Below are 25,641 nucleotides of genomic sequence, written 5' to 3' on the forward strand. Positions count from 1 at the left end.
TAGCTTAATAAACTACTAATAAGCTTGTTTATTGTTAGTTAGTAAGGTAGAAGTTGGGTTTAGGTTTTGAGTATCATAAGGGATGCAAAATAGGATTATACTTTATAACACACAATGAACAGTTACTATCTTAAAAATAGGCAGGTAATAAGCCAGTAGTTAATAACGTGACTGGTGAACTAAAGTGTTACCAAAAATCCTAAAACAATTTGAGACTGAAATATCGCTTATAAAAACTAAATCCTTCATAAAAATTTATAAAGCTTCAAGTAAAAAGACTTGCATTAACAATTTCTGCTTTACATAATGTGTGTGTGAATCAGAGTGTAAGGAAAAGCGTGAACCAGAAAAAAAAAAAAAAAACACCCAAAACACTCACCTAAAGAGGAGAGAAGGAGGAACGGCAGAACACAGATCACCGTCTGCTCGCTGTCCACTGTCTCTCACACACACACACTGAACCAACAGGGCATCAGCGTCCCCCGAGATGCCAATGGGCCCTAACAGCCCTCCAGTGTGTCACCTGAGCCCCGCTGGCAAACACAGAGGACCTGCTCTCTCCCTCTCACACACACACACACACACACACACACACACACACACACACACACACACACACACACACACAGAGAGGGAGAGAAAGAGAGAGAGAAACATATACTGTACACACAGAGAACGACAAACAGACAGACACACACACACAGATACACAAATGCACAGAGAGAGACACACACAGATCCTCTCACAGATATACAGTAGAATTATTCTCATTCTCCCTCATAAACAAAGAAACTCTCTCAGATATAAAATCTTTCGCTCTTGCTGCTTTCACTGTCAGAGTTTTATACAAAAGTGAATTTAAACGGCATCTGTGAGGACATTTGGACATTTTTCTGAGCTCTGCGTTCAAGAAATTACTGATTTTTTTTTTTTACAAATACTGGTGGAAACATATAGGGCCCTATCATACACCCGGCGCAATGTGGCGCAATAGTCTTTTGCTGGTTTCAGCTTGGCGCAAGAGTCGTTTTGAGGCGTTGCTCTGTTTAAATAGCAAATGCATTAGCGCTCATTTGTGCGCCCATAGGCGTTCTGGTCTAAAAAGGAAGGCGTTCTGAGGCGCACTACTGGCGCGTTGCTATTTTGAGAATCTATAATAGATTTTTCATTAGACCAAAACAAACCCGGTCTAAACTCCGGCGCAGAGTTACGCCTCGCTTACACACTGCTTAATACGCACAAGAGAGCAATAGGCAAATATCTTTACATATGAAAAAAATTCAATATTAAGGATATATATGAGATATAATAAGAATAGATATAGGATATAAATATAAAGGATTAAAATACTACAAAACATATTATTTTCTAGCCTACATAAATATGAAAAATCCAACACTTTTATGTCTTCTTCATCTCGGGAGGCTTTTTCAGTTCATTCATAACAATTTGCTTTAGTATAATGTTATTATTATTAGCAGTAGTATTTATTATATCCATAATTATATTTGTTTTATTAAAACAAGCTTAGATTTGCCCACCTGCAGGTTTTAGACCATATGGGGCACAGCATGTGTTTTAGGATATAACTCAGGTTTTTGACCACACTTCGTTATTATAGTTCATTTATTTGTTTGCTGGAAATTAGACCTGAATTTAGAAATAGTTTTGAAACAAATAACTGTTTGCCAGTGAAATGCTCATTTTTTCCACTTAGACTTACTTTACGTCCTGTAAATAGCGAATGCGCTTATGGCGCGACGGTAATGGGAGATGAGACTCTAATTGGTTTATTCTCAAAACACACCAATAACTCATTAAGAAAATAAACCCTTTTAGACCATGCGCCACGGCGCAAAGCGGATTTTCCTGTCCTTAAATTATTTTGTATTTACTAACTAATTATGAACAATAATTGTATGGCTTTTATTAAACAGTTCACTTTTAATGCTGTCTCAGGAGAGAACCCTAAGCTCAGAGATAATTGAGCCCAGGGTTCCCACCTGGTCAATGAGCATGTAAGGGGGTGTGAGATCAATTAGTTCTCAAAAGCTACCTCTGGTAAAGGAGGAAAGGTTGAGATGGGGAGATTCTTCAAAAAACAAAGATGAGGGAGTAATGCTAGTCGGGCTATTTATAGTGAGTTTGGAATGATCCGATTGGCTTACTAATAATTACAGATGAGAGACCAACTTATCAATCATATCACATGCTCCTCTTGAAGTCAGTTTGTGAAACTTCACTTATTGATATTAGGCTACTATAGTACTTACCTGAACGAGGACATGAAGAGAAAACCGATCAAAGTCATAAATTGAACAACAACCAAGCACAATGCTTATTTTAATATATCTTTATTACTAACTGGTGCAATTTGAAGATTCAACATAAAAAATCAAGTTCGTCATAACATTTGCATATTATCTCATCAAAATCAAACGATTAAAACTGGCCTAGACCAGATTGTAAATAAAGGTTATTATTCAAAAAACTGGAATGAATATAAGAGCTTAGAAGGCCACTAGTGTGAAATCATTTCATCTGAAACCGAAAAAAAAAAAGAAGAGAGAACGATCATTTGTTGGGTCTTTCAAAGGAAAATACACAACCGAATAGGTCCTAGTTAAATGAACAGATGCTTCACTGATGATAACCATCGAGAGCTGAATGATAATGGATGGCCTAAAAAGCAAAATGATGTTTGATTAGTGATGAAGAGCGGCAGAGAGGGACTGGTGCTCTAAAAGGCCAAGGCACAAATAATAAACAGCAGTGTATCTGTGCACATCGGCAGTCTGACAGCAGAAATCAGACCACAATCCTTACTTTACAGACAGCTGTTATGGTCAACTCTGAGATAAAAATCTGACCCTTTTTAATCTGAGATACGAGGTAATCAATTTGAGTAAGTGACAGGATAGTTTTAATTTTGTTTTGTAATGGAAACAGTATTTAGACTGAGTTAACATTGTTTGGTAACTAGAAATAAGAAAGATCACAGTGATTCTAATTTGACTTATGTAATAAAACATGCACTTTTTGTGAAGCTGCTTTGGAACAATAATTACTATCAAAAGTGCTATACAAATAAACTTGATTCGCAGTAAATTGAATTAGAGTATATTTACTTCACACCATTTTCAATATAAAACAGCATTTGAGCCATTCATTTACTTCAGAGTGGCATTTGGGGACCTGCAAATGCAAATTTCAAAGTAAAAGAAGCAAGAATGTACTAGGAATGCACCAATAACTCCATATGTGTGAGCCATTGACCGCTTTAAAGGCCGATATATGTATAAATCTTGTTTTTAAAAAAAAGAATTGTGTTATTCATTTATTCTTGGTACCTGAAAATGTTTTTAAAACAATATCATTTTTAAAAATGATATAAAGAATGCACCAATATTGAAATTTTGGCAAATAACGATAACTCTTTATAGAATCCAATAACCGATATTTATATAAGCATTGCAATGAAACATCTAGTTCTTTTTTTTCCACAAAATAATTGATCAAATCTGAGTTTAAAAAAAAATGTCATTCAACATTTTTGTACTGTACTAAAAAGGATCTATGAAAGCCGATAACCGATGTAAAGGACAAAAAAAATTTAAATCTCAAATGGAAACTGCAAGGAATCATCTACAGTAGATCTTTCTATTCACAATATTCATTCATTCATTCATTCATTCATTCATTTTCTTCGGCTTAGTTCCTTTATTTATTAGGGGTTGCCACAGTGAATGAACCGCTAATTATTCCAGGATATGTTTTACGGATGCCCTTCCAGCCGCAACCCAACACTGGGAAACACCCATACACTTTCGCATTCTCACACATACACTTCGGCCAATTTAGCTTATTCAATTTTCCTAGCGCACATGTATTTGGACTGTGGGGGAAACCAGAGCACCCAGAGGAAACCCACGCCAACACAGGGAAAACATGCACACTCCACACAGAAATGCCAATGGACCCAGCCAGGGCTCGAACCAGCGACCTTCTTGCTTTGAGGCAACAGTTCAAACCACTGAGCCACTGTGTCGCAGTCTTTTCAATGAAGCTTGTGCCCTTCATTTACATGACAATAGCATTATTAAAAGAGAGAAAAAGATTCAAAGGTATTGAAAACGATAGTGCAGATAACCAATAACTCTTTATATTTGAAAAGAGATAACCGATATATCGGTAGATAAACAAAAACATTCTTTCTGCAAATTTACAAACTACAACTATAATGTCTTCTTTTTTTAAGGTGAAAAATGCCCACACTGCCAATGTCTTGTATTTAATACATCCAGCCAATAATTTTCTTATCAGCCTGTTAACCCTAGAAATAAAAATAAATGGCAGCCAATATATTGTGATCTATCCCTTATGTTATAACATGACAAAACATCTTCAGAACATCTTTTAAACATCTTCAGAAAAAGTCTGTTTTTAGTTGAAAATGGTGTTGCGTAAATTCATTAAGAAAATGATTAGTCATGGCAGTGATTAGTCACAAGATCTGACCCAAACATTTTTAAATAGCTAAAGCAGGAGTGGGCAAACTCGGTCCTGGAGGGTCGGTGTCCTGCACAGTTTAGCTCGAACTGTAATCAAACACACTTGCTTATAGATTTCTAGTGATCTTGACACAAAGTACGTTTACATGGACACCAATAATCCGATTTTAATATGATTAAGACAGTACTTTGACTAAGAGTCTAACTAATTTATTTCTGATAATTTCCTAATTTATTGACTAATTTATTCCGATTAAATCAATCATCACGAGAATTGATTTAATCAAACAGAAATCAAATTAAGACATGTGGAGTATGCTAATATTAGTCGCATTATTGAAGTGCAGTACAGACATGTATACACCGCAACTAAACTATTACCGACCAGTAGGATTTTTGGCACATTTTGCGCTAGGATAGTCTGTACACAGCTGTTTGACACTATTCTCAGTCAGTGAAGGATCACAGAGACCTGCATGGTGAAATGTGGAGGTTTTTTCCCCAGCAGTTCATACTCATAGTTCAATCCAATATCTCGGTTGTCATGGGGGGCATGCATGAAATGCTCCTGAATAAAAGTGAAAGTGCCAAACTGCAGTTTGAGTCAACAAATTCAAAATGAAACAACCAAAATTACACAAAACTTCGGAGGAAATGTGGATAGCGTGTTATAACGTGTGTAGCATGCTATAACATGTAAAACGGAAAGAACATTTACAAGCAACTCATGTAAACACCTTAACTTCATTATTGTCTTATTCACTTTAAGACAAATAATTCAATTGCTGATGTCCATGTAAACATAGCCACTGATTGGCATGTTGGATAGTATTGGAGCTAAACTATGCAGGACACCCCTGCATTTTCCCACCCCTGAGTTAAACGGATAGTTTATCCAAAAATTATTTCATTATACAATTAACTCAGCTATCATCTTTCACTTTCTATCTTCTGCAGAACATGAAATCAGATATTCTGACAAATGCCTTTGTGTTTTTGGACCCCACTGATTTTCACTGTATGGACAACAAATATTCTATAAGGCAAAATATTTCATTTTATGTCCACAGAAGAAAGTCAGTCACATTTCCATTAGTTGAACTATCACTTTATGCATACAAATCCTCATATTACTGCCTTGACTTCATCACAACCCCAAGCTTATGGATTGATACATAGAAAAAACAATAACAAAGAAGTTAAATCCATAGCAAATACCATTAAAACTAACTGCTAATTGTCATATTATGGCTTTAGTTTTCTGAATTGGTAGTCTTGATAGTAACAGATTTACAGCCACTACTGATATCTATGCAATAATTATCTATTAAAACCTTAAATTGCATATGTTATTGCACATTTCTGCAATTCAAGATTTACTGAGCATCAAGTCCCTTGTGTTACAATTTCATGTTCAGGTGATTAAAATGATGCAGATGAACATGCGACTCTACGCTTCATTCATTAAAAAAATGATCAGAGCCTCAGATTAATGAGGGTTCAGAATCTAGATACGCTTCAGCATCAACAGGAGACTAAAATGCTAGAAATATTAAATTTAGACAATGATTTTTCTTGCTTAATGCAAAATAAATTTAATTAATATTATAAAAATAAATAAATTAGTTATTAAAGGGAATTAAATACATAGATCCTATAAAATAGGCCAGAATAATGCAGTATAAACTAAGGGTGTACTCACACTAGGCTATCCAAACCATGCCAGGGTGCGTTTGACCCCTATTCCCCAGTTTGTTTGACAAGTGTGAGTGCGCCTAGGCTTGGTTTGGTTGGCTGGCCTTGGCCCAATTGGAATAGGTGTGCAGAGCACGGTTCAGTTGGATTCAGGCACGGTACACTTGTAGTGTGAGTGCAAAGCAAACCTAAGCACAAAACTGAAGACCCGTCGTCACTTAAGGGACTGTTTTGTATGAATTTATTAATCATTCTTACTTTTCTATGAACGCAAACTGTCATAGTTTATTAAAATGCATACCTCACGCTGCACATCAGCTGATATCCTCAGCAAACCTTCTAATATGTGCAGCACAATGACTTTATGAAAGTTTATGAGAGTCAAAAGTGGTGAATTTGTTTAGCAAAAGATTTAAATGTGCATCAAAAATGACTTAAAATAATACAAAACGATAAAACTAAAGCAATCGGCATTGTACTGAGCAAGAGTGCCTCTCTCTGAACAGTCACATCATCAATGACGTAAGCGTGCTTGGGCCCCGAAGGGGAAAATACAGTGTGAGTGTAGGCCGAGGGGGAGAGGGGAGGGGGGACAAGCCCCCCTGGGTTCAATTCAAGGCAACTGTACCTTGTGTAAGGACACCCTAAAGCTAAAACTGCTAGAAAATTTATTCTAAAAGGTCAACCAAATGAAAAAGAAAGAAGTTTTATGTACCAAAATAACAAAAACTAAAATTCACTCAATTTAAATTCAATAAAAAAACAATAGTACAAATTAAAAACAGGTAAAAATATAATAATATTTAAAATATACCAAAATATTAACAAAAGTATTAATTTGTGCAGAACTTGTTCAAGGTGAAATGTTTGGAAGACCTTAGTATTTATTTTAAATTCAAAGATTCTGTAATTATGACTATTACTTGCTGGGATTTAATAGATAAACTGATCAGAGTAAAAATGAATAAATAAATTCTGCTGTCTAAATGAAGATTTGTTAAGTTTCTGACTTTGACAACTGAGCAACACTAAGCTCTCTATCACCCTGGAATGATGTTTGTGACTGATGCACAGTTATACCGTAAAGAACTGTGATTTTTGTGTTCTTTGAGCTGGCAGATGAATGTGCCGCTCTCAGAAAGGATGTGCTCATTGTTGAATTAAGGCCAGACACTTGAGGGATTATTAACTGATTTTCTGCTTTTGGTCCTTCAACAGCTAGTGGCGGCGTTTATTCTGTGAAAAAAAAAACAACCGTGATGTTCCAGAGTGCAGATCATGCTGACCAGAGTAAAAAGATTTTGTACAATCTTGCGAAATGAACTGAAAACGAGCTCGAGATGTGCCGAAGAAGAAGCTTGCGTGATTTCTCCTCAAAAAACCGTACTACTCCAAAACCAAAAGCAAGTGCAAACCGGAGGAGACGTTCATACATTTAGCTGCTCCGTGGATGAATCATGCGTTCCATGCATATGAAAAGATGTGTAAATAGAAAAATAAATGCTTACAAAAATGGCATAGCATCTGTTGTGTTCTCCTCCTTTAAAAGTTCCCAGTCAAATATATAAGCACACAGTCTGGATCTGCCAAGTGCAGTGTCTACCACTAGAGATAAAACGCATGCATTCCATGCAGTGCTCTTTGCTTTGCTGTAGGGCTGCACGATACTGGAAAACAAACGGATATGGCCATATTTATCTTCTGCGGTATGAAGGAACTCTGGGATGTTCTTGAAAGAATTAAAAAATAATACTGAAAGTGCAAGGAGATTTTGTTTTGAAATACAAAATAAAAATATTTTAACTAGTGCAAGCCATCCTTTTAGTGCTGAATGATTTGGGGATTCAAAAAATATATATTATTCAAATTATAAGTAATTACAACCTCCAAAAAATATCTTTCATTAACCATAAAGTGAACTTTATTTATTTTTAATATTTAAATAAAAGTTTCTCACAAAAATAATTTAATTTTATAGTACAACTACACTACCAACACTGGGTTCACACCAAAAAAATAATAATGAACTATTGCGGCAGCTAGCTCTCTGCAACTCTCATATGGTCGCCCACTGAATCTATGCAGGGCTGTGCCTAGTCAGTTCCTGGATGGGAGACCATATAGGAAAGCTAGGTTGGTGCTAGAAGTGGTGTTAGTGAGGCCAGCAGGGGGCGCTTAACCTGTAGTCTGTGTGGGTCCTAATGCTTCATTATAGTGAATGTTCTGTGGTCGTTAAAAATCCCAGGATGTCCTTCAAAAAAGAAGTAGGGGTTTAACCCTGGCATACAAATTTACAAACTGGCCTCTGTCTATCATGGCCTCCTAACCATTCTCATATCATAATTGACTTCATCACCCTGTCTCCTCTCCACCAATCAGCTGGTGTGCAGTCTGGCACAATATGGCTGCTGTTGCGTCATCCAGGTGGATGCTGCACACTGGTGGTGGACGATGAGATCCCCCCAAATATGTATAAAGCACTTTGAGTGTCCACAAAAGCACTCTATAAATGTAAGGAATTGTAATTATTGTTATTATTCACATGGGTAGATTACATACAAAGTTAATGCAAGTGCACAAATATAGGCGTGAATGATGTGGAATTAGTTTTCTATGCAAGATATTCAATTTAAGCAAAAAAAAAACCAACCTAAAATTAGCTTGAGGTGAAAAACATCCTATGAGTAATCTAGAGCAAGTGATGCAGGGCCCTGTGTTTGGTGTGAACACAGCATAAGATTTGCATCTTATTTCTTTATTTACAAAAGGTATAGTTTCAAGGTATCTAAAACTGATAATCTACCTACTAAGTGATTCCAAACCTTCTGAACACAAAAGAAGATATTTAGACAAATGCTAAAACATCAGCGGCCATTGACATCCATAAGAATACAACGGAAGTCAATGCAAAATATCTTCTATTGTGTTGTAGAGAAGAAAGCAATAACAGGTTTGGAAATTATGGAAATGACAGTATATATGCGCTGTAGGTTTGAGTGTAGTGATGGGACGTTTGGATCATTTTACTGACTCTTTGAGTCTCGGTCATCAAGATGAATGAATCTTTTTTTTGAGTAATTTTGTTCAATTTGTTCAATTTGCCAAAATAACAATAAAATGTTACGAGATGCTTCCAAACACATCTACAACTAGCCCAAACGTTGATCACTCTACAAACAAGTCGTAACTGTAATATTATTGTACAAAGCAATGCTACGAAGAAAGAGAAAATAATCCTCCATTGTTTACCTGGTGTTTTACCTATGATTAGCTTTGCTCCCCTCTTCTGGCATGTCTTCAAATTTCAGTCATTCGACACTGACAGTCCCATATCAGCTTAACTAATGCATACAGTCTGAGCCGGAAACACCTATGATTAGTTCACCATTTGAGGCTTCGTTTTTTTGAGTCATTCGTTCATCACGTGACTATGTAAAGAGATAACTCGAAACCAAAGACCCAAGAAATGAAAGGATCAAATCTTTTTCGGGCTCTGAGTGCATATGATTGGCTTCTGTCTTTAACGCGATGAACTAACGACTCAAACCCCATAGAAGACTTTTAACATAAATGATTTTTAACAAAGAGCTCGACACATGCACGTCACTCCCATTTTGAGGTCTCTCCATTGGCTACCAGTGAGACAAAGAACTGAATTTAAAATACTTGTGTATAAAACCGTACATGGCCCGGGCTCTCATTATTTATCTCAACTGATTATGGCCTACACTCATTCAAGACTCTTGCTTTCCATTGATCAGTTTCTATTAAAAGATCCAAAGGCCCGCCTCAAAAGCAGGGGTGAACGTGCATTCGCTATATTTTTACTCCTACTACTACTACTACTATAGCCGGTCCTCGCCTTCGGAACGCGCTGCCGATAGAATTAAAAATGGCTTTGTCACTGCAAATTTTCAAGTCTGAATTAAAGACATCTATTTTCTAGGTCATTTAAAGCATAAGTCCCTTCCTCAGGGGAGCCAACGGTCTTGTTTTTAACCCTGTTTAGTGTGGTCAACTGTGGTAGCATCTTCTAACTAGGAAGAATTATTTAAAGGGGCAATTACTTGTTTTAGACATTGAAACTAAACTGTTTTTGTATAATCTATTTGACATATTTTATGTTCTCTTTTACATCATGTTATTGCTGTTTTGTTTATTATTTCTGTACTGCTTGTTTGTATCTTCTCTGTAAAGCAGTTTTTGCTGCCTTGAAGTCGTTTGGAAACGTGCTATGTAGATAAATCGAACTTGAATTTGAACTTGAACATAGAAGACTCGAAAAATGAACTAATTTTCTCCTCCACCTACACAAATGTGCGCATCCGCAAATGAACGAATCAATACCCGAGTGGACTCATCGTTCTCAAGTCACAAAAAACATTCATTCAAAATAAACGAATCGTTCAAGACCGACCCATCACTATTTAAGTGTACAATGGCACAACTCAAATCTAGTAGTAAAACTGTAAGCCAGTGCGTACAAATCACACCAGTGAGTCTAGAGCCCTGAGCGCATATAATTAATGAAAAATTATAACCGCAGATTGCCAATTTGCAGTAAACCATATCGCAATATTCGTTTAATTTCTATACACACATCGTGCAGCCCTACTTTGCAGGGGTAAAGCGTGACGTGGATACATATTTAGATATGACGAGTATTATGTCTGTGTCTTGACGTGTCGTCATGTTTTGTGCTGTACAAGTCTTTATAAAGAGAGTGTGTGTGGGGGTTTTAGGGTGGTGTACCCCACGCTCCGTCCGACTGAAAGCCATCTCCGGTGGAGGATGGAGGAACAGGTCCGCTGGGTGTAAAGGGATCAGTGTCTGTATCCGTCTCTCCCTCGGCTAAATATCGGCGGTCACGGCCCCAACTCGACCCTGCTGTTAACCCCGAGGCCTTCCCCGTGACCTCTTCTTTCTCCGCTGAGATGCTAAATCCGCTGGGTGACCGCTCCAGCTCCTCGTGAGTGACCGACAGGAGCGAGAGTGGTGTCCCGACCCGATGGCCACCAGTTTGGCTGACGTTGGAGGATGGCGAGTGGCTTGGCAGTGGGCTAATTGGCAGGACGGTCGGTCTCGGCGGATGTGTGTAGTATGGGGTGTTGTGTAGCGGGGGGCCGTAGCTGCAGTAAACGCGGTCGCCCGCTACGCTAACGGTTAATGTGGGGTCGCAGCGCTCCATGGTCATGTGACCCGGGCCTGTGAAGTCATGTTGCATATGCATGTCCACCAGGAAGTCCAGTTTCTTCTCCATGTCTTCCACCTGTGGGATGGTGGCAGAGTTTAGATGTGCTGCTTTGAATAAGGAAAGTGGTTTTTAAGCTGGGGTCTCTAGTAGGGGTTACCAAAGATTTATGAGGGGTCACTAAACTTGAAAATAAATAAAAACAAAACTCGTCAATCACAAAAGAAATTGTAACCTGTTTGATAAACCATGTACATTGCTTAGGCCCTCAGAGATCTCTCTTTTAAATGAATGTTTTTTATAGGACGCTTCACAATAATATTCATGCATTCATTCATCTTCTTTGGCTTAGTCTCTTATTTATCAGAGGTCGCCACAGCGGAATGAACTATTCCGGCATATGTTTTACGCAGCAGATGCCCTTCCAGCCACAACCCAGTACTGGGAAACACCCATACAATCTCATATTTACACACACCGACACTCATACACTACGACTAATTTAGCTTAATCAATTCACCTACAGTATAGCGCATGTCTTTGGTCTGTGAGGGAAACTGGAGCACCCGAAGGGAAACCTACGCAGAAATGCTAACTAGGCCCAGCCAGAGTTCAAACCTTCTTGCTGTGGACGACTTTGCTAACCACTGAGCCACTGTGCCACCCTTTCCAATAATATATTTGTGCATATAAATTAGATTAATCAGTACCAAAGATGAAGCTGGAACTAAATCTAACGAAAAACATAATATCACAGTAAACAAACTAGTACACCAAAATTAATATGCAAGGAAAAAAATGCAATACAATTTTAATTAACAGGAAAAATCCAGAGAAACCTAAAAACTATTTGTAATTTCTTTTAAAAAAAAAAGTTGTAATTTTCTTTTGTAATAACTCGTTTAAATTTAAATGTATTGTCTTTCTATTTCTAAAGGTGTTAGGTGATCAAACTCTTATTTTAATGAATATAACTGCTTAATAAAACCGTTTTGTTTAATGCACCAAGGATTATTGGCTGTATTTATTGAGTAATGGGCAAAAATATTTATTCACAAAATAATTACTAATAGTGTATTTAATTACAACAATAAAAAAAATCAGCATCGAGCAAAATGCTGCATAAAAATATGGACATACATTTTCATTTAGACTGTCTGCTGTTTTTGTTTTGTGATGGAATTTTTTAATATTGATGATCATATGTTGATGACTGACAATTATATATCAATATTATAAATAGGGATGTCCAGATCCGATCACCTGATCAGGACTTGAATATATATTTCTATATATATATACATGCATATATACATATATCATACTTAACACATCTATGGTTATGCGGTGGCACAGAATTAGACATCTTTGTTAACAGAGTTGTTGAATGTTAGTTAATATAAGGTGAATTAAAAAAAGAAATAAGTAAAATCCTGGATTTGTTTCTTTGCTCTTCTTTATTCTTTTTTATGTCTTATAGAAGTATCGGATCGCCTTACAGTATCAGTAGATACTCAAAATCAAATCACTCGGACTTGAGGGGAAAAAAACTGATCGGGACATCCCTAATTATAAATTGATTAAGGTTATGCTAAAGTAAAAATCAAATGCATTATAATCATTGGGCTATTACAGACATATGTAATCTATTGGTTGTTTAAGAGTTAAGAAGCTGTACAAAAGTTCTTATCTAAAACATTGTAACATTGTCTTTAAAAATGCCTGTGAATCCAATCTAGGGATTCTTTTGCTAACAAAGGCTGTTCAATCTCCAGAGAATTAAAGCAATTAAAAGACAAACTTTGTCTGACTTAATTCAATTTCAGTCTTCACATCTTAATGTATTACTTGTGAACAGGAAGAAGAACTTGCCAGTAAATTTCTTATAATAGATCTATTCAGACTAATGTAAAAGTTTTTTTTTTTTTTTGTAAGATTTATTTTTGGCTTTTTTTTTTTGCCTTTATTACATAGGACAGTATTGAGACAGGAAGCGAAGTGGGAGAGAGAGAGGGGGTAGGGAAATGTCATCGAGCCAGGATTCAAACTCGCAACGCCCTGACGTGCTATTGCACCATATGTCGGCGCACTAACCACTAGGCTATTGCGCCGACGACTAATGTGAAAGTTAAACTGAGCATTTCTGTTAAGTGAAAATAAGCATATTGCGCATAAAACTGCGTTATTATTATTACTTTAATTGTTAGGCAGTTGTTACAGTATAAAAATCGAAAAACTGATTGTTGAACTTTTGTCTGCTTGGTGAAGAGGGCGGGTGAAGGATTGTTTAGAATATTGAATGTTAAAATAGGTCAATCTGGAATAAAGGTTATAAACCTCTGAATTAAAAGGTGAGATTATGTCAGAGGGTTTGAGTACCTGTCTCTCCACCCGCACAAATCTACCCATCATGCTTTGGTCTTCGGGATCTGGCAGGCTTGTTTTGGCAAGGTATGACTCCTGTCTGGGAGAAAGCAGGAAAGAAAATTAAATAATGAATAAAACTTTGTTAGAACTGTTGCACTTACCTAATTTGAGCAAATTCTAAAGCTGGCTCTTAGTTTATTAATCAGAATTATTGAACGTGATTTGTGATTTAAATGTTTTGTTTTATTATAAAGGTCTTATAAAATAAAATAAAATCCTTCTCAATTTTCAAATAAACATTGTTATTTAGAGCTTCTTTTCATAAAAACGACAGCTGCCCCGAATAGCAAAAGTGTTTAGCGAAAACCATGGAATATTTTTTCACTTATGTGAAGTGAAATCGTTGATGTTCCGAAGTCAAAAATGCATATAAATAAATAAATATATATATATATATATATATATATATATATATATATATATATATATATATATATATATATATATATATATATATATATATATATATATATATATATATATATTTGCTATTTTATTATTAAAAAAAGCTCTAAAGGACAAAAAAAAATTTTTAATTTGTAAGAAATATCATAAGTATGTACAGAAAAAAAAAGTTTTACTCAAATACATAAGTATACATTTTAAAACCAGAACATTTTCAAGTGGTCTCTTAATCTATTTCCTACATATGTATATGCAAGTTATTATCATTTTAGATTTTATATACATTTTTGCATAATTAAAAATGTGTGGGCTCAAATCAAATTGCAAGTTTAAATCAAGAAATCTAAAATCTAATACAAGTTAAAGGTCTTCTGGACTTGGATGTGACATGAATCCACAAAACTGTTTATCTTACTGAAAGAAGCATGTCTGAGGTTCATTTGCATCTCAATAAAATATGCACATGTACAAGTAAATAGAAATGAAAGTAAATATCCTTTATTATGAATGATTTCAGTTTTTACCTAGGAGACTGCTGGGATGGGTACGGAAATGGAGTTTTCTGGGGCTTCTTGTGTTTTGGAGTCAGAGTTGGTCCAGGAGTCAGAATCAGATCTAACCTGAAGATGAAGCAAAGCCAGATATTACATTTTTAAAGAACCAACTGAATAAATCATCACAAATAAATTGCATCTTAAAAGGGTCACATGACATGATTTCATGTTTTTTTTTAGTCTTTGAAGTGTTGATATATATTATAAGATTGACTGTCTCAACATAAGAGATATTCTTTATTAAAGTTAAGACTCATCTACGGGTTCATAATATTCATTCAAGCACACTCCAAAAAACCTATAACTCCACCCATATGTAAACGATGTAGTGGTTGATGCCAGGTCATGGAGACTCTGTGTGTTTCATTGTACAAGCAAAACTACTAAAATCAATTAGCTTGGTCATCTGTATTTTCCAATCACAATGCACAGGATGGCTGGCCCATCAGAGCACACTACAAAGAAAGGTGGGCCAGAGGCAAGCAACAATAATATATGGAATATGCATTACACATTGCATTACACCAAATACACAAAATAATGTTAGTTTCCAGCAATATCATATGAACCAATTTTGCATTTTGAGTATGTGTGTGGGGTACCGTGTCTGCAGATATTTGATTCTGGTGAGCATGTCGAGGTGTCCAGCAGAATACTGTTCAATCACATCCTTCACATCATATGGCCTCAGAGTCTCCTTAAAACGCTTCTTATTCAGCAGGAACATTATAATCCTTCAACACACAAATGATTCCACAGTCCAAATGATAGACATTTTTCAAAGATCTGTTATTTCTGTAAAAGTGTTTGTAGATGTACACTACCATTCCAAAGTTTGGGGTCTGTAAGCGTGTTTTTGAAAAGTGATCTTATCTTTTATTTGCATATTATACAGTATACTGTAACTGTAAACAATAATTCTGTGCAGAGTTATTACAATGTAAAATATATATATATATATATATATATATATATATATCTATATATTTTATTTTTTTATTTATTTTTTTCTATTTTTATTAGTGCGTTAACACATCACGCCATTAAGCGCGAATCATCTCAGACTGGTTTCTTGAACATGACAATGAATTCACTGAACTCAAACGGCATCCACAGTCACCACATATCAATCCAATAGAGCACCTTTGGGATGTGGTGGAAAGAGAGATTCACATCATGGATGTGCAGCCACTGCAGCAACTGTGTGATGCTATTATGTCAATATAAACCAAAATCTCTGAGGAATATTTCAAACACCTTGTTGAATCTGTCACAAGGGATTAAGGCAGTTTTGAAGGCATAAAGGGGCCCAACCCGGCATTAGAAAGGTGTACCTAATAAAATGGCCGGTGAGTGTATGTGTTTGTGCGTATTTATACATATATACATACATATACACAGTACACATGTATATATTATTTAAATACAATCTTGGATGTGAATAATTATTTCACAGCACTAACTATTAATTATTAATTAGTTATAATCTTTCAGAAGTAACACTAACAAGCAAATTGTGTGCTTAAGAAATATTTCTTCTTATTATTATTAATATTGAAAACAGTTATACTGCTGCATATTTTTGTGGAAACAGTGTATAAATACCTTAATATGATGCATTTGTTCAAGATTTTTTAAGAACAGATAATCCAAAAGAACAGCATTTATTTTAAATATACAGTTAAAGTCAGAATTATTAGCACCCCTTTGATTTCTATTTTCTTTTTAAAAACAATTCCCAAATAATGGTTAACAAAGAAAGGAAATTTTCACAGTATGTCTGATAATATTTTTTCTTCTGGAGAAAGTCTTATTTGTTTTATTTAGGCTCAAATAAAAGCAGTTTTAAATTGTTAAAAACCTATTTTAAGGTCAAAATTATTAGCCCCTTTAAGCTATATTTATTTCTGATCGTCTACAGAACAAACCATCATTATACAATGACCTAATTACTCTATCATGCCTAGTTAACCTAATTAACCTATTAAATGTCACTTTAAGCTGTATAGAAGTGTCTTGAAAAATATCTAGTAAAATATTATTTACTGTCATCATGGCAAAGATAAAATAAATCAGTTATAAGAAATGAATTATTAAAACTATTATGTTTAGAAATGAGTTGAAAAAATCTCTTCGTTAAACAGAAATTGGGGAAAAAACTTAATGGCAGGGCTAATAATTCAGGGGGGCTAATAATTCTGACTTCAAATGTATGTTTTCTGTCACTTTTGACCAATTTAATGCATCACTGCTGAAAAAAATACTAAACTCTTTAATATACGCAAACTTTTAAGTGATAGTGTATCATGTTTATGTGTAAAAATAAAAATTAAATTAAATGAAACGAATAAAGTCACATTTGAAATTAATTAAGATAAAGAGTTTTTAATGATGCATGTTTTGGTATTTGTGTACCGCAGTGCTCGTATCACTAGTTTGAGAGTGGGAATCATCTCCTCCAGCAGTATATCAGGCGGGAAGCCCTTCTCCTCAGGGGTGGGATCAGGAAGACCACCAGTATCTGCAATTAAGCAACAAAACAAGGTTAGGTTAACTTCATTTTTATGACTGTCTACTATAGTTGTTTATGAAGGAGTATATTGCCTCTAATATTATGCTTATAATTATAGTGTCTATTACTATAATATTGTTTATTACTAAAAGTGTGTATGTTTATGTATATTGTTTATGCAAATGGACTGTAGAGTCCACATGTCAGTTGGTACTATTATTTTACAAGTGTGCATTAGTTTTAACATTAGTTCTCAAAATAATTGCTTCAGAAGAGTTGAAAATAAAGTTTTCTATAAGGAAGCAATATTTGATTTAGAAGTTTTTATTTTACTATTGTAAAAGCTATTTGCATAATGACATATGGTGCATCCAGAAAGTATTCTTAGCGCTTCACTTTTTCCACATTTCTTTATGTTACAGCCTTATTCCTAAATGGATTAAATTCATTTATTTCCTCAAAATTCTACACACAATACCACATAATGACAATGTAAAAAAATATTTTTTGAAATTGTTGCAAAATTATTTAAAATAAAAAACCTGAAAAATCACATGTACATCAGTATTCACAGCACTTGCCGTGAAGCTCTAAATAGAGCTCAGGTTCATTCTGTTTCCACTGACCATTCTTAGGATGTTTCAGCAGCTTAATTGGAGTTCACCTGTGGTAAAATCAGTTGATTGGACATGATTTGAAAAGGCCTACATGCATCTGTTTATAGAAGATCCCAGGATTGACAGTGCATGTCAAAGCACAAACCAAGCATAAAGACAAAGGAATTGTCTGTAGACCTCTGAGAGAGGATTGTCTCGAGGCACAAGGTTGGGGAAGGTTACAGAAAAATTTCTGCTGCTCTGAAAGTTCTAATGAGCACAGGGGCCACAATCATCCGTACGTGTAAGATGTTTGGAACCCCCAGGACTCTTCCAAGAGCTGGCCGGCCATCTAAGCTGAGTGATCGGGGGAGAAGGGCCTTAGTCAGGGAGGTGATCAATAACCTGACGGTCACTCCATCTGAGCTCCAGTGTTCTTCTGTGGAGTGAGGAGAAACTTACAGAACAACAACCATCTGTGCAGCAATCCACCAATCAGGCCTGTATGGTTGCGTGGCCAGTCAGAAGCCACTCCCTGCCTGGAATTTGCCAAAAGGCATCTAAAGGAGTCTCAGACTATAAAAAATAAAACTCTGTGGTCTAATGAGAGTAAAGCAGAACTCCTAGGAGTGAATGCCAGGCATTACGGTTGGAGAAACCAGGCACAGCTCATCACCAGGCTAATACAATCCCTACAGTGAAGATTTGGGATGATATTTGGGATGGTGTTGTGGGGATGTTTTTTAGCAGCAGGAACTGGAACACTAGTCAGGATAGAGGGAAAAATGAATACAGCAATGTACAGCGACATCCTGAATTAAAACCTGCGTCAGAGAGCTCTTGACCTCAGTCTGGGGTGACGGTTTATCTTCCAGCAGCAGAATTACCCAAAGCACACCATCAAAATATGGCTTCACAACAACTCGTTGAATTTCCTTGAGTAGCCCAACCAGAGCCCTGACCTAAATCCTATTGAACATCTCTGGAGAGATCTGAAAATGGGTGTGCACCGTCGCTTCCTATCCAACCTGAGAGAGCTTGAGAGCTACTGCAAAGAGGAATGGGTAAAAATTCCCCAAGATAAGTGTGCCAAGCTTGTGGCTTCACATTCTAAAAGACTTGAGGCTGTAATTGCTGCCAAAGGTGCATCAACAAAGTATTGAGCAAAGGCTGAGAATACTTATGTACATGTGATTTTTTTTGGTGTTTTATTTATAATAAATTTGCAACAATTTTAAAAATCTTTTTTTACATTGTCATTATGGGGTATTTTGTGTAGAATTTTGGGGAAATAAATGAATTTAATCCATTTTGGAATAAAGCTGTTACTTAAAAATCTTGGAGAAAGTGAAGCGCTTTGAATACTTTCCGGATGCACCATATGTGGTTGATTTTAATAATGGTATATAATAACAGTATTCAAAGGTTTGAAACGAAATGTTAGAGGAATTAGCATTCGTTGTTTATTTCAATTGAGGCACATGTTCTCTCTCAATGTGTGTGTGTGTGCGTGTGTGTTAGACAAACCTACACTAAAAGCATAACATATCCCAAAAAAGACAGTAATACTTGGTATTTTTGACATTATGGGGCCACTTAGTCTGGCACCACAATGAAAACAGCTTATAAATCATCCTAACTGAAGCTTTTATGAAAATGTAAAGGCACAGAAGGTTTACTGTGAGGTTTATGTTTACAGGTAGGGACATGAAATATGATTAGCACAGAATAAGAAGCCATTAGACCCTTAATGGTATAAAAGGAGATGTGTGTGTTTGGAAGTGTGTCGTACCCTCAGAGCTCTGTCTCAGGGCGTAGGCCTTCATTCTGAAAGCAGTTCTAAATCTCTCTCTGTTACTGAATCCCGCTGGTTTGCCCTCTTTTGATGGACTCTCTTCAATGGCCTCCGCCGGCCCACAGTTCCCTGGCACACTTTCAGGATTGGCAGCAGGCATCATGACGCGGGCTCTCACTGTGGATGGCCTCGGAGTCGACAGACGAACACGATCCAGCAAACTCAACTTCTGACTGAAGAAAACAGAATGAAAGAACTGTTTAATCTCAGAGCTGCTAACACTTTATTTTATTATTATTTATCATTTCGTTATTCTTATCAGGTCTTTTCACACTGCACTGACAGTAACACTGGGTTATTGTTCAAACGCTACTATTAAAGAGATAGTTTACCCTAAAAATGAAAATTTAGTGATCATTTACTCATCATTCACATGTCTCAAACCTGTTTAAGTTTCTTTCTTCTGTTGAACCCAAAAGAAGATATTTTGAAAAATTATAAAAATCTGTAACCAATGACTTCTATTGCATTTGTTGTTCCTACTATGGAAGTCATTTCTGGTTACAGGTTTCTGACATTAAAAACAACTGAAAAAACTGAAAAAAGACAGGCACACAGGTTTGAAACCTATTGAGGATGAGTACATTTTCATTTTTGAGTGAACTATCCCTTTAACATTAGATAAATGAGTGTCACAAATGTGTTTAAGAGGGAGTTTTAAAATGCAAGATTAAAATATTCAATTATTGGGGACAATCCCAAACAGTCATGGGAAATTAGCAAACTAGAAAAAGAGACGAATTCAATCTAATAATTCTGCTTCAGTTTGTCATTTGAAAGACATCTACTGATTTTGTTTAAACATTTGTTGACAATTGAAAGAATGATTGTTCAGCTTGTGTGTATTTCATAGTACATAACGCTGTGTGAGCATCAGCCACTGCCTTGAGCATCAGAGCAGAGCTCCTTAATATTCACGACCCTTCCAGATAAGGTAAAACAGAACGTTTTTTTATAAAACAGACAGCATCAGAATGGGAAAGAAAGGTGCTTTAAATGTCTTTAAATGTGGCATGGTTGTTGGTGCCAGACAGGCTGGTCTGAGTATTTCAGAAACTGCTGATCTACTGGGATTTTCACACACAACCATCTCTAGGGTTTACAGAAAATCGTCTGAAAAAAACAAAAAATCTAGTGAGCGGCAGCCCTGTGGGAACAAATGCCTTGTTGATGACAGAGGTCACAGGAGAATGGCCAGACAGGTTCCAGCTGATAGAAAGGCAACAGTAACTCAAATAACCACTAGTTACAACCGAGGTATGCAGAAGAGCATCTCTGAACATCTCTGAATGTCCAACCTTGAGGCGGATGGGCTACAGCAGCAGAAGACCACACTGACTGCCATTCCTGTGAGCTAAGAACAGGAAACTGAGGCAACAGTTCACACAGGCTCACCAAAATTGGACAAAAGAAGATTGGAAAAATTTGCCTGGTCTGATGAGTCTCGATTTCTGCTGTGTGATTCAGATGGTAGGGTCAAAATTTGGCATCAACAACAAGAAAACATGGATCCATCCTGCCTTGTATCAACGGTTCAGGCTGGTGGTGGTGGTGTAATGGTGTGGGGGATATTTTCTTGGCACACTTTGGATCCATTAGTACCAATTAAGCATCGTGTCAATGCCACAGCTTACCTGAGTATTGTTGCTGACCATGTCCATCTATTTATGACCACAGTGTACCAATCTTCTGATGGCTACGTTCAGCAGGATAACATGCCATGCCAAAGTGCAAATCATCTCAGACTGGTTTCTTGAACATGACAATGGGTTCACTGTACTCAAATGGCCTCCACAGTCACCAGACATCAATCCAATCACAATCCAAGCACCATTGGGATGTGGTGGAACAGGAGGTTTGCCTCATGGATGTGCAGCAAACAAATCTGCAGCAACTGCGTGAAGCTATCAAGTCAATATGGACCAAAATCTCTGAAGAATATTTCCTGTACCTTGTTGAATCTATGTCACGATGGATTAAGGCAGTTTTCAAGACAAAAGGGGGTCCGACTCGAGTAAGGTGTACCTAAAAAAGTGGCCAGTGATTGTATATGCTTGTGTGCGCGATTTAGAACTCTTGCTTGAACTGTACAAATAATGTCCAAACTATAATCTTTAAACTTTTCTAAACTGTTTCTAACTTTCCACCCAGGCTGTGGAGATGATTGTTTATCTCGACAAAACTTTCCTTTGTTCACTTTATCAAGTTTATTATAAGCATGTGTGTAGGCAGTAGGTCTGTGTCTATTGTGCAGGTCATTCCATAAGAGCCAAAGCCCTGGAGCGCCTGTTGATCTTAATGTGGCCCTGCACACACATATACAGTACACACACACACATAAACACGCACTCGTCCTGCAGGAGAAACTAATCCCTTCCCAAGAAACAACGCAGGGCTTTCTACTGTGAAGTGTCCCTAAGGATGAACACACACACACACACACACACAGACAGACTATGCACTGCCGCACACACAGCATCTCTTGAGTACAGTGAAAAGAAGAAGATTGAAGTGGTGAGAGGGACTGAAACATCTCAAAATGCTCCACAATTACAGCTGATTACCAACCAGTTACTGATACAACACTTTCCCACACACACACATACACACATATACCGCAAAATCTGTCTGCAGATCATTCAGGTTGTCTGAGAGGGTTTTTAATGATTGAAAAGTGACTCTGTGAGTACTCGTGTGTGTGTGTGTGTGTGTGTGTGTGTGTGTGTGCGTGCTGCAGACAGGAGCTCATCGGACATACAGGAAAGCAGTGAAAACGTGAGAACGGACAGGAAGAGAATCAACGCATAGATTTCACATGAATGGAGCACAATATCATGAGCTACTCAGTAGTGTGTGTATGCTCCAGTTTCTCCATTTCAAGCTTGTTTTAGTAGGTCATTGATAATGTCAGGCTGCAGGTTTCCCAGACATTTGGCTTTGTCTTGTGTGTGTGTGTGTGTGTGTGTGTGTGTGTGTGTGTGTGCGTGTGTGTGTGTGTGTGTTTGTAGTGGTCAGGTATTGCTTACATTGTTGGGACAAAATGTCTACAAATGGATAGAAAGACCTGAAATCACCCTTTGCTCTAGATAATATTTTCATCTAAAAGTGTTCCTTTGGAAAAATAACAAACTAAAACTTTGCATTTAAATATGAAACAAATATATTATGCAAGTCTTCTGAGTAGACAACACAACTTGTTAGAGAATTCAAAACTTCTCAAAAATTAGTCAAAAATTATTTTGCAAGAGAACACCAGTTTTAAAAAGTAAGATTAATGAAATACATTCACTCATTCATTTTCTTTTCGACTTAGTCCTTTTATTAATCAGGGGTCACCACAGCGGAATGAACCACCAACTTATCCAGCATATGTTTTATGCGGCGGGTGCCCTTCCAGCTGCAACCCATCAATGGGAAACATCCACACACACTCATTCACACATACACTACGAACAATTTAGCCTACTCAATTCACCTATAGCGCATGTCTTTGAACATACAATTTTCACACAGAAATGCCAACTGGCCCAGCCTGGACTTGAAAAAGTGATAGCGCTACACATTTAGCCACCATGCCACCTAAATGAAACAATTAAGAAAAAAAAAAAACTAAATAACTGTGTTGTTTCAGCTCAATTTTAATAAGTAGTTTGAACAAACAGCAAATGTCATTTATTGAGTGTATGACATTTGCAGTGGAGCAGGAGCAATTTACAATCTCACAAGTAGTGGCACTTTAAGTTGAACACACCTACTCACTGTCTCACTGCCAATTATTTCCTGTATATTTACAGTGAAACTGTCAAAGTCACATCTCAAATATAGGAGAAGCATGATTTTGCTGCAGACAACTTCTCTGTTCATTGTAAGCAATGAATTAAAATGACGGGCCTATATTAAAAAAGGTTCCTTAGAGTTTGTAAGTATTTATCAGTGATCCACCCGCACCACTTAAATTAGAAATCATTGCTACATTATTTCCTGTTGCTTCAAATATTAAAGGCACAATGATTTTCCAAGAAGTCTGCAGTAATGTTACAAATGCTAAAATGTTTTAGCATTCTTAGTCGTCTCGTTTCATTCCATAACAAAAATGAATCCTAATCAACTACTTAAAGAAAAAAAAAAAACACATTTATTTGCTAATATTTTGTTAATAGAAGTCCAGTTAATTTTGAGGGGCTTTTTGTTTTATGTTAATAATAAACTATAGTCAAAACATCAGCCGAACAATTACAAAGCCAGTTAAAGGGTTAATATATCTTGTAGGTAATGCATCAAATCTGTTTTTTAGCTAATATCACACACTGTAAGGTATATTTAAAGTTGTTATGGGAGATGAGCCACCCCACATGATCCTCTGCAGCAAACTGTCACCGAAGCATCAACAGGTAATGTTTACACTGGTTAGCATGCATGCTAGCAGCTACAATCACCTAAAGGAGTACTTGAGGAGTAACTGAGGCAATTGAGGTAGTTTAGTGTGTCACAACAGTGATAATGTCAGGCTGCAAGTTTCCCAGCCAACTAGCCTTGCGTATGTTTGCGTAGGTGTGTGGCCTGCAGCAGTGTATTAGCAGTATTAGCATGTAATCTGATCTCCCATCTGGACTGAACATGGATTACAGGTCTCGGGTCAGGTGGTCTAAACAAGCCCCGCTCTCAATCCGGCTCTCCTTCTGTTTCTATCTGTAAATCTTTCATCTTTTAATAAATGGACTGTCAGGCCAGTGTCCAGGTCAAGGACAACCGATACTCGCGATTATTATAAACGCAGTCCATCTTTGTCAAAGCTCGTCACGCTCAAATCGCTAATAACAGTTCCCATCATTTTCCTGACAGTGACACGGACGTCACACACATCCAGCCGTCCATTAAAACTCTCCCTCGGCTCTGTACTGACACCCACATCTATCAGTGATCCATAATTCACTCTTTTCTAATGGACTCTGTAATATCACATATAAAAGTACTGTCCGCATGTCCCCGAACTGAGAAACGAGCTCACACACACACACACACACACACACACACACACACACACACACACACACACACACACACACACACACAGTAACGCACCGCTGGTCATTACGCCTCTGGCACTGAATTAATGGAGGTGCTGGTTATTAGGAGTTATTTAAGGAAACACATTTCACAGATTCATTAATCTCACACTTCACTGAGATGCTGGAGGTCTTTAAAAACAGTGACTGAGAAAGAGAGAGGCAATGAGAGAGAGAAAAACAAGAGAGAAAGAGAGAGGCAACGAGAGAGAGAAAAACAAGAGAGAAAGAGAGAGGCAATGAGAGAGAGAGAGAGAGAAAAACAAGAGAGAGAGACTTACCTGGCCATAACTTCAAGAGGATCCTTCCTGCAGGAGATGACAGTAACAACACACACATTTAGTTCATAATTATGACAATGATAAAATTCCAATTAACAACGAATGACTCTGTTTGAATATTCAGTTACACAAGTACTGTACACATACTGATATAATTTGGTAATATTGATGAAAACCTACTGTATGAAGTTATGATAATAAATATTGAAGGAATAGTGCTATATATATATATATATATATATATATATATATATATATATATATATATATATATATATATATATATATATATATATATATATATATATATATATATACACATACAAACATACATATATATAATACACTGTATATATATTTGTATAGAAGTTTCTGAAATTAAATGACAGAGCCAGTGTCAGTATATAAATACCAGTGGAGGGGTATGAATAAAGGCTAAATAAAATGTGTGTGTGTGTGTGTGTGTGTGTGTGTGTGTATATATATATATATATATATATATATATATATATATATATATATATATATATATATATATTCTGTTTTAA

The 25,641-nt window shown here is 36.5% G+C and overlaps 2 protein-coding genes across 8 annotated transcripts in view; both read right to left on the reverse strand.

Moving 5' to 3' along the window:
- Positions 1-740, reverse strand: part of hhla1 (HHLA1 neighbor of OC90) — a 28,270-nt gene extending 27,530 nt beyond the window's left edge. The window contains exon 1 of one of the 2 annotated variants that reach the window (XR_012393702.1): positions 380-734. The gene's annotated coding sequence lies outside the window, so the exon portion shown is untranslated. Of the gene's footprint in view, positions 1-379 lie in introns of both variants that reach the window. The other variant, XM_009298742.5, reaches the window with a different exon arrangement.
- Positions 741-7,566: 6,826 nt separating this feature from the next.
- Positions 7,567-25,641, reverse strand: part of kcnq3 (potassium voltage-gated channel, KQT-like subfamily, member 3) — an 85,783-nt gene continuing 67,708 nt past the window's right edge. For 3 of the 6 annotated variants that reach the window (XR_012393706.1, XM_021467847.3, XM_021467855.3), the window contains 7 exons: positions 25,094-25,120; positions 19,684-19,919; positions 17,199-17,304; positions 15,386-15,517; positions 14,754-14,849; positions 13,777-13,861; positions 7,567-11,475 (listed from right to left, as the gene is read on the reverse strand). Coding sequence is in view for 2 of the 6 variants with exons in the window: in XM_021467847.3 (XP_021323522.1) it covers positions 10,945-11,475; positions 13,777-13,861; positions 14,754-14,849; positions 15,386-15,517; positions 17,199-17,304; positions 19,684-19,919; positions 25,094-25,120 (1,213 nt within the window). In the remaining 4 variants the exon portion in view is untranslated. Of the gene's footprint in view, positions 11,476-13,776; positions 13,862-14,753; positions 14,850-15,385; positions 15,518-15,804; positions 16,489-16,883; positions 17,305-19,683; positions 19,920-25,093; positions 25,121-25,641 lie in introns of those variants that run through there. The other 3 variants (XR_012393707.1, XR_012393708.1, XR_012393705.1) reach the window with 2 other exon arrangements.

This window comes from Danio rerio, chromosome 2 (assembly GCF_049306965.1).
Source record: "Danio rerio strain Tuebingen ecotype United States chromosome 2, GRCz12tu, whole genome shotgun sequence".
Taxonomy (NCBI): Eukaryota; Metazoa; Chordata; class Actinopteri; order Cypriniformes; family Danionidae; genus Danio; species Danio rerio.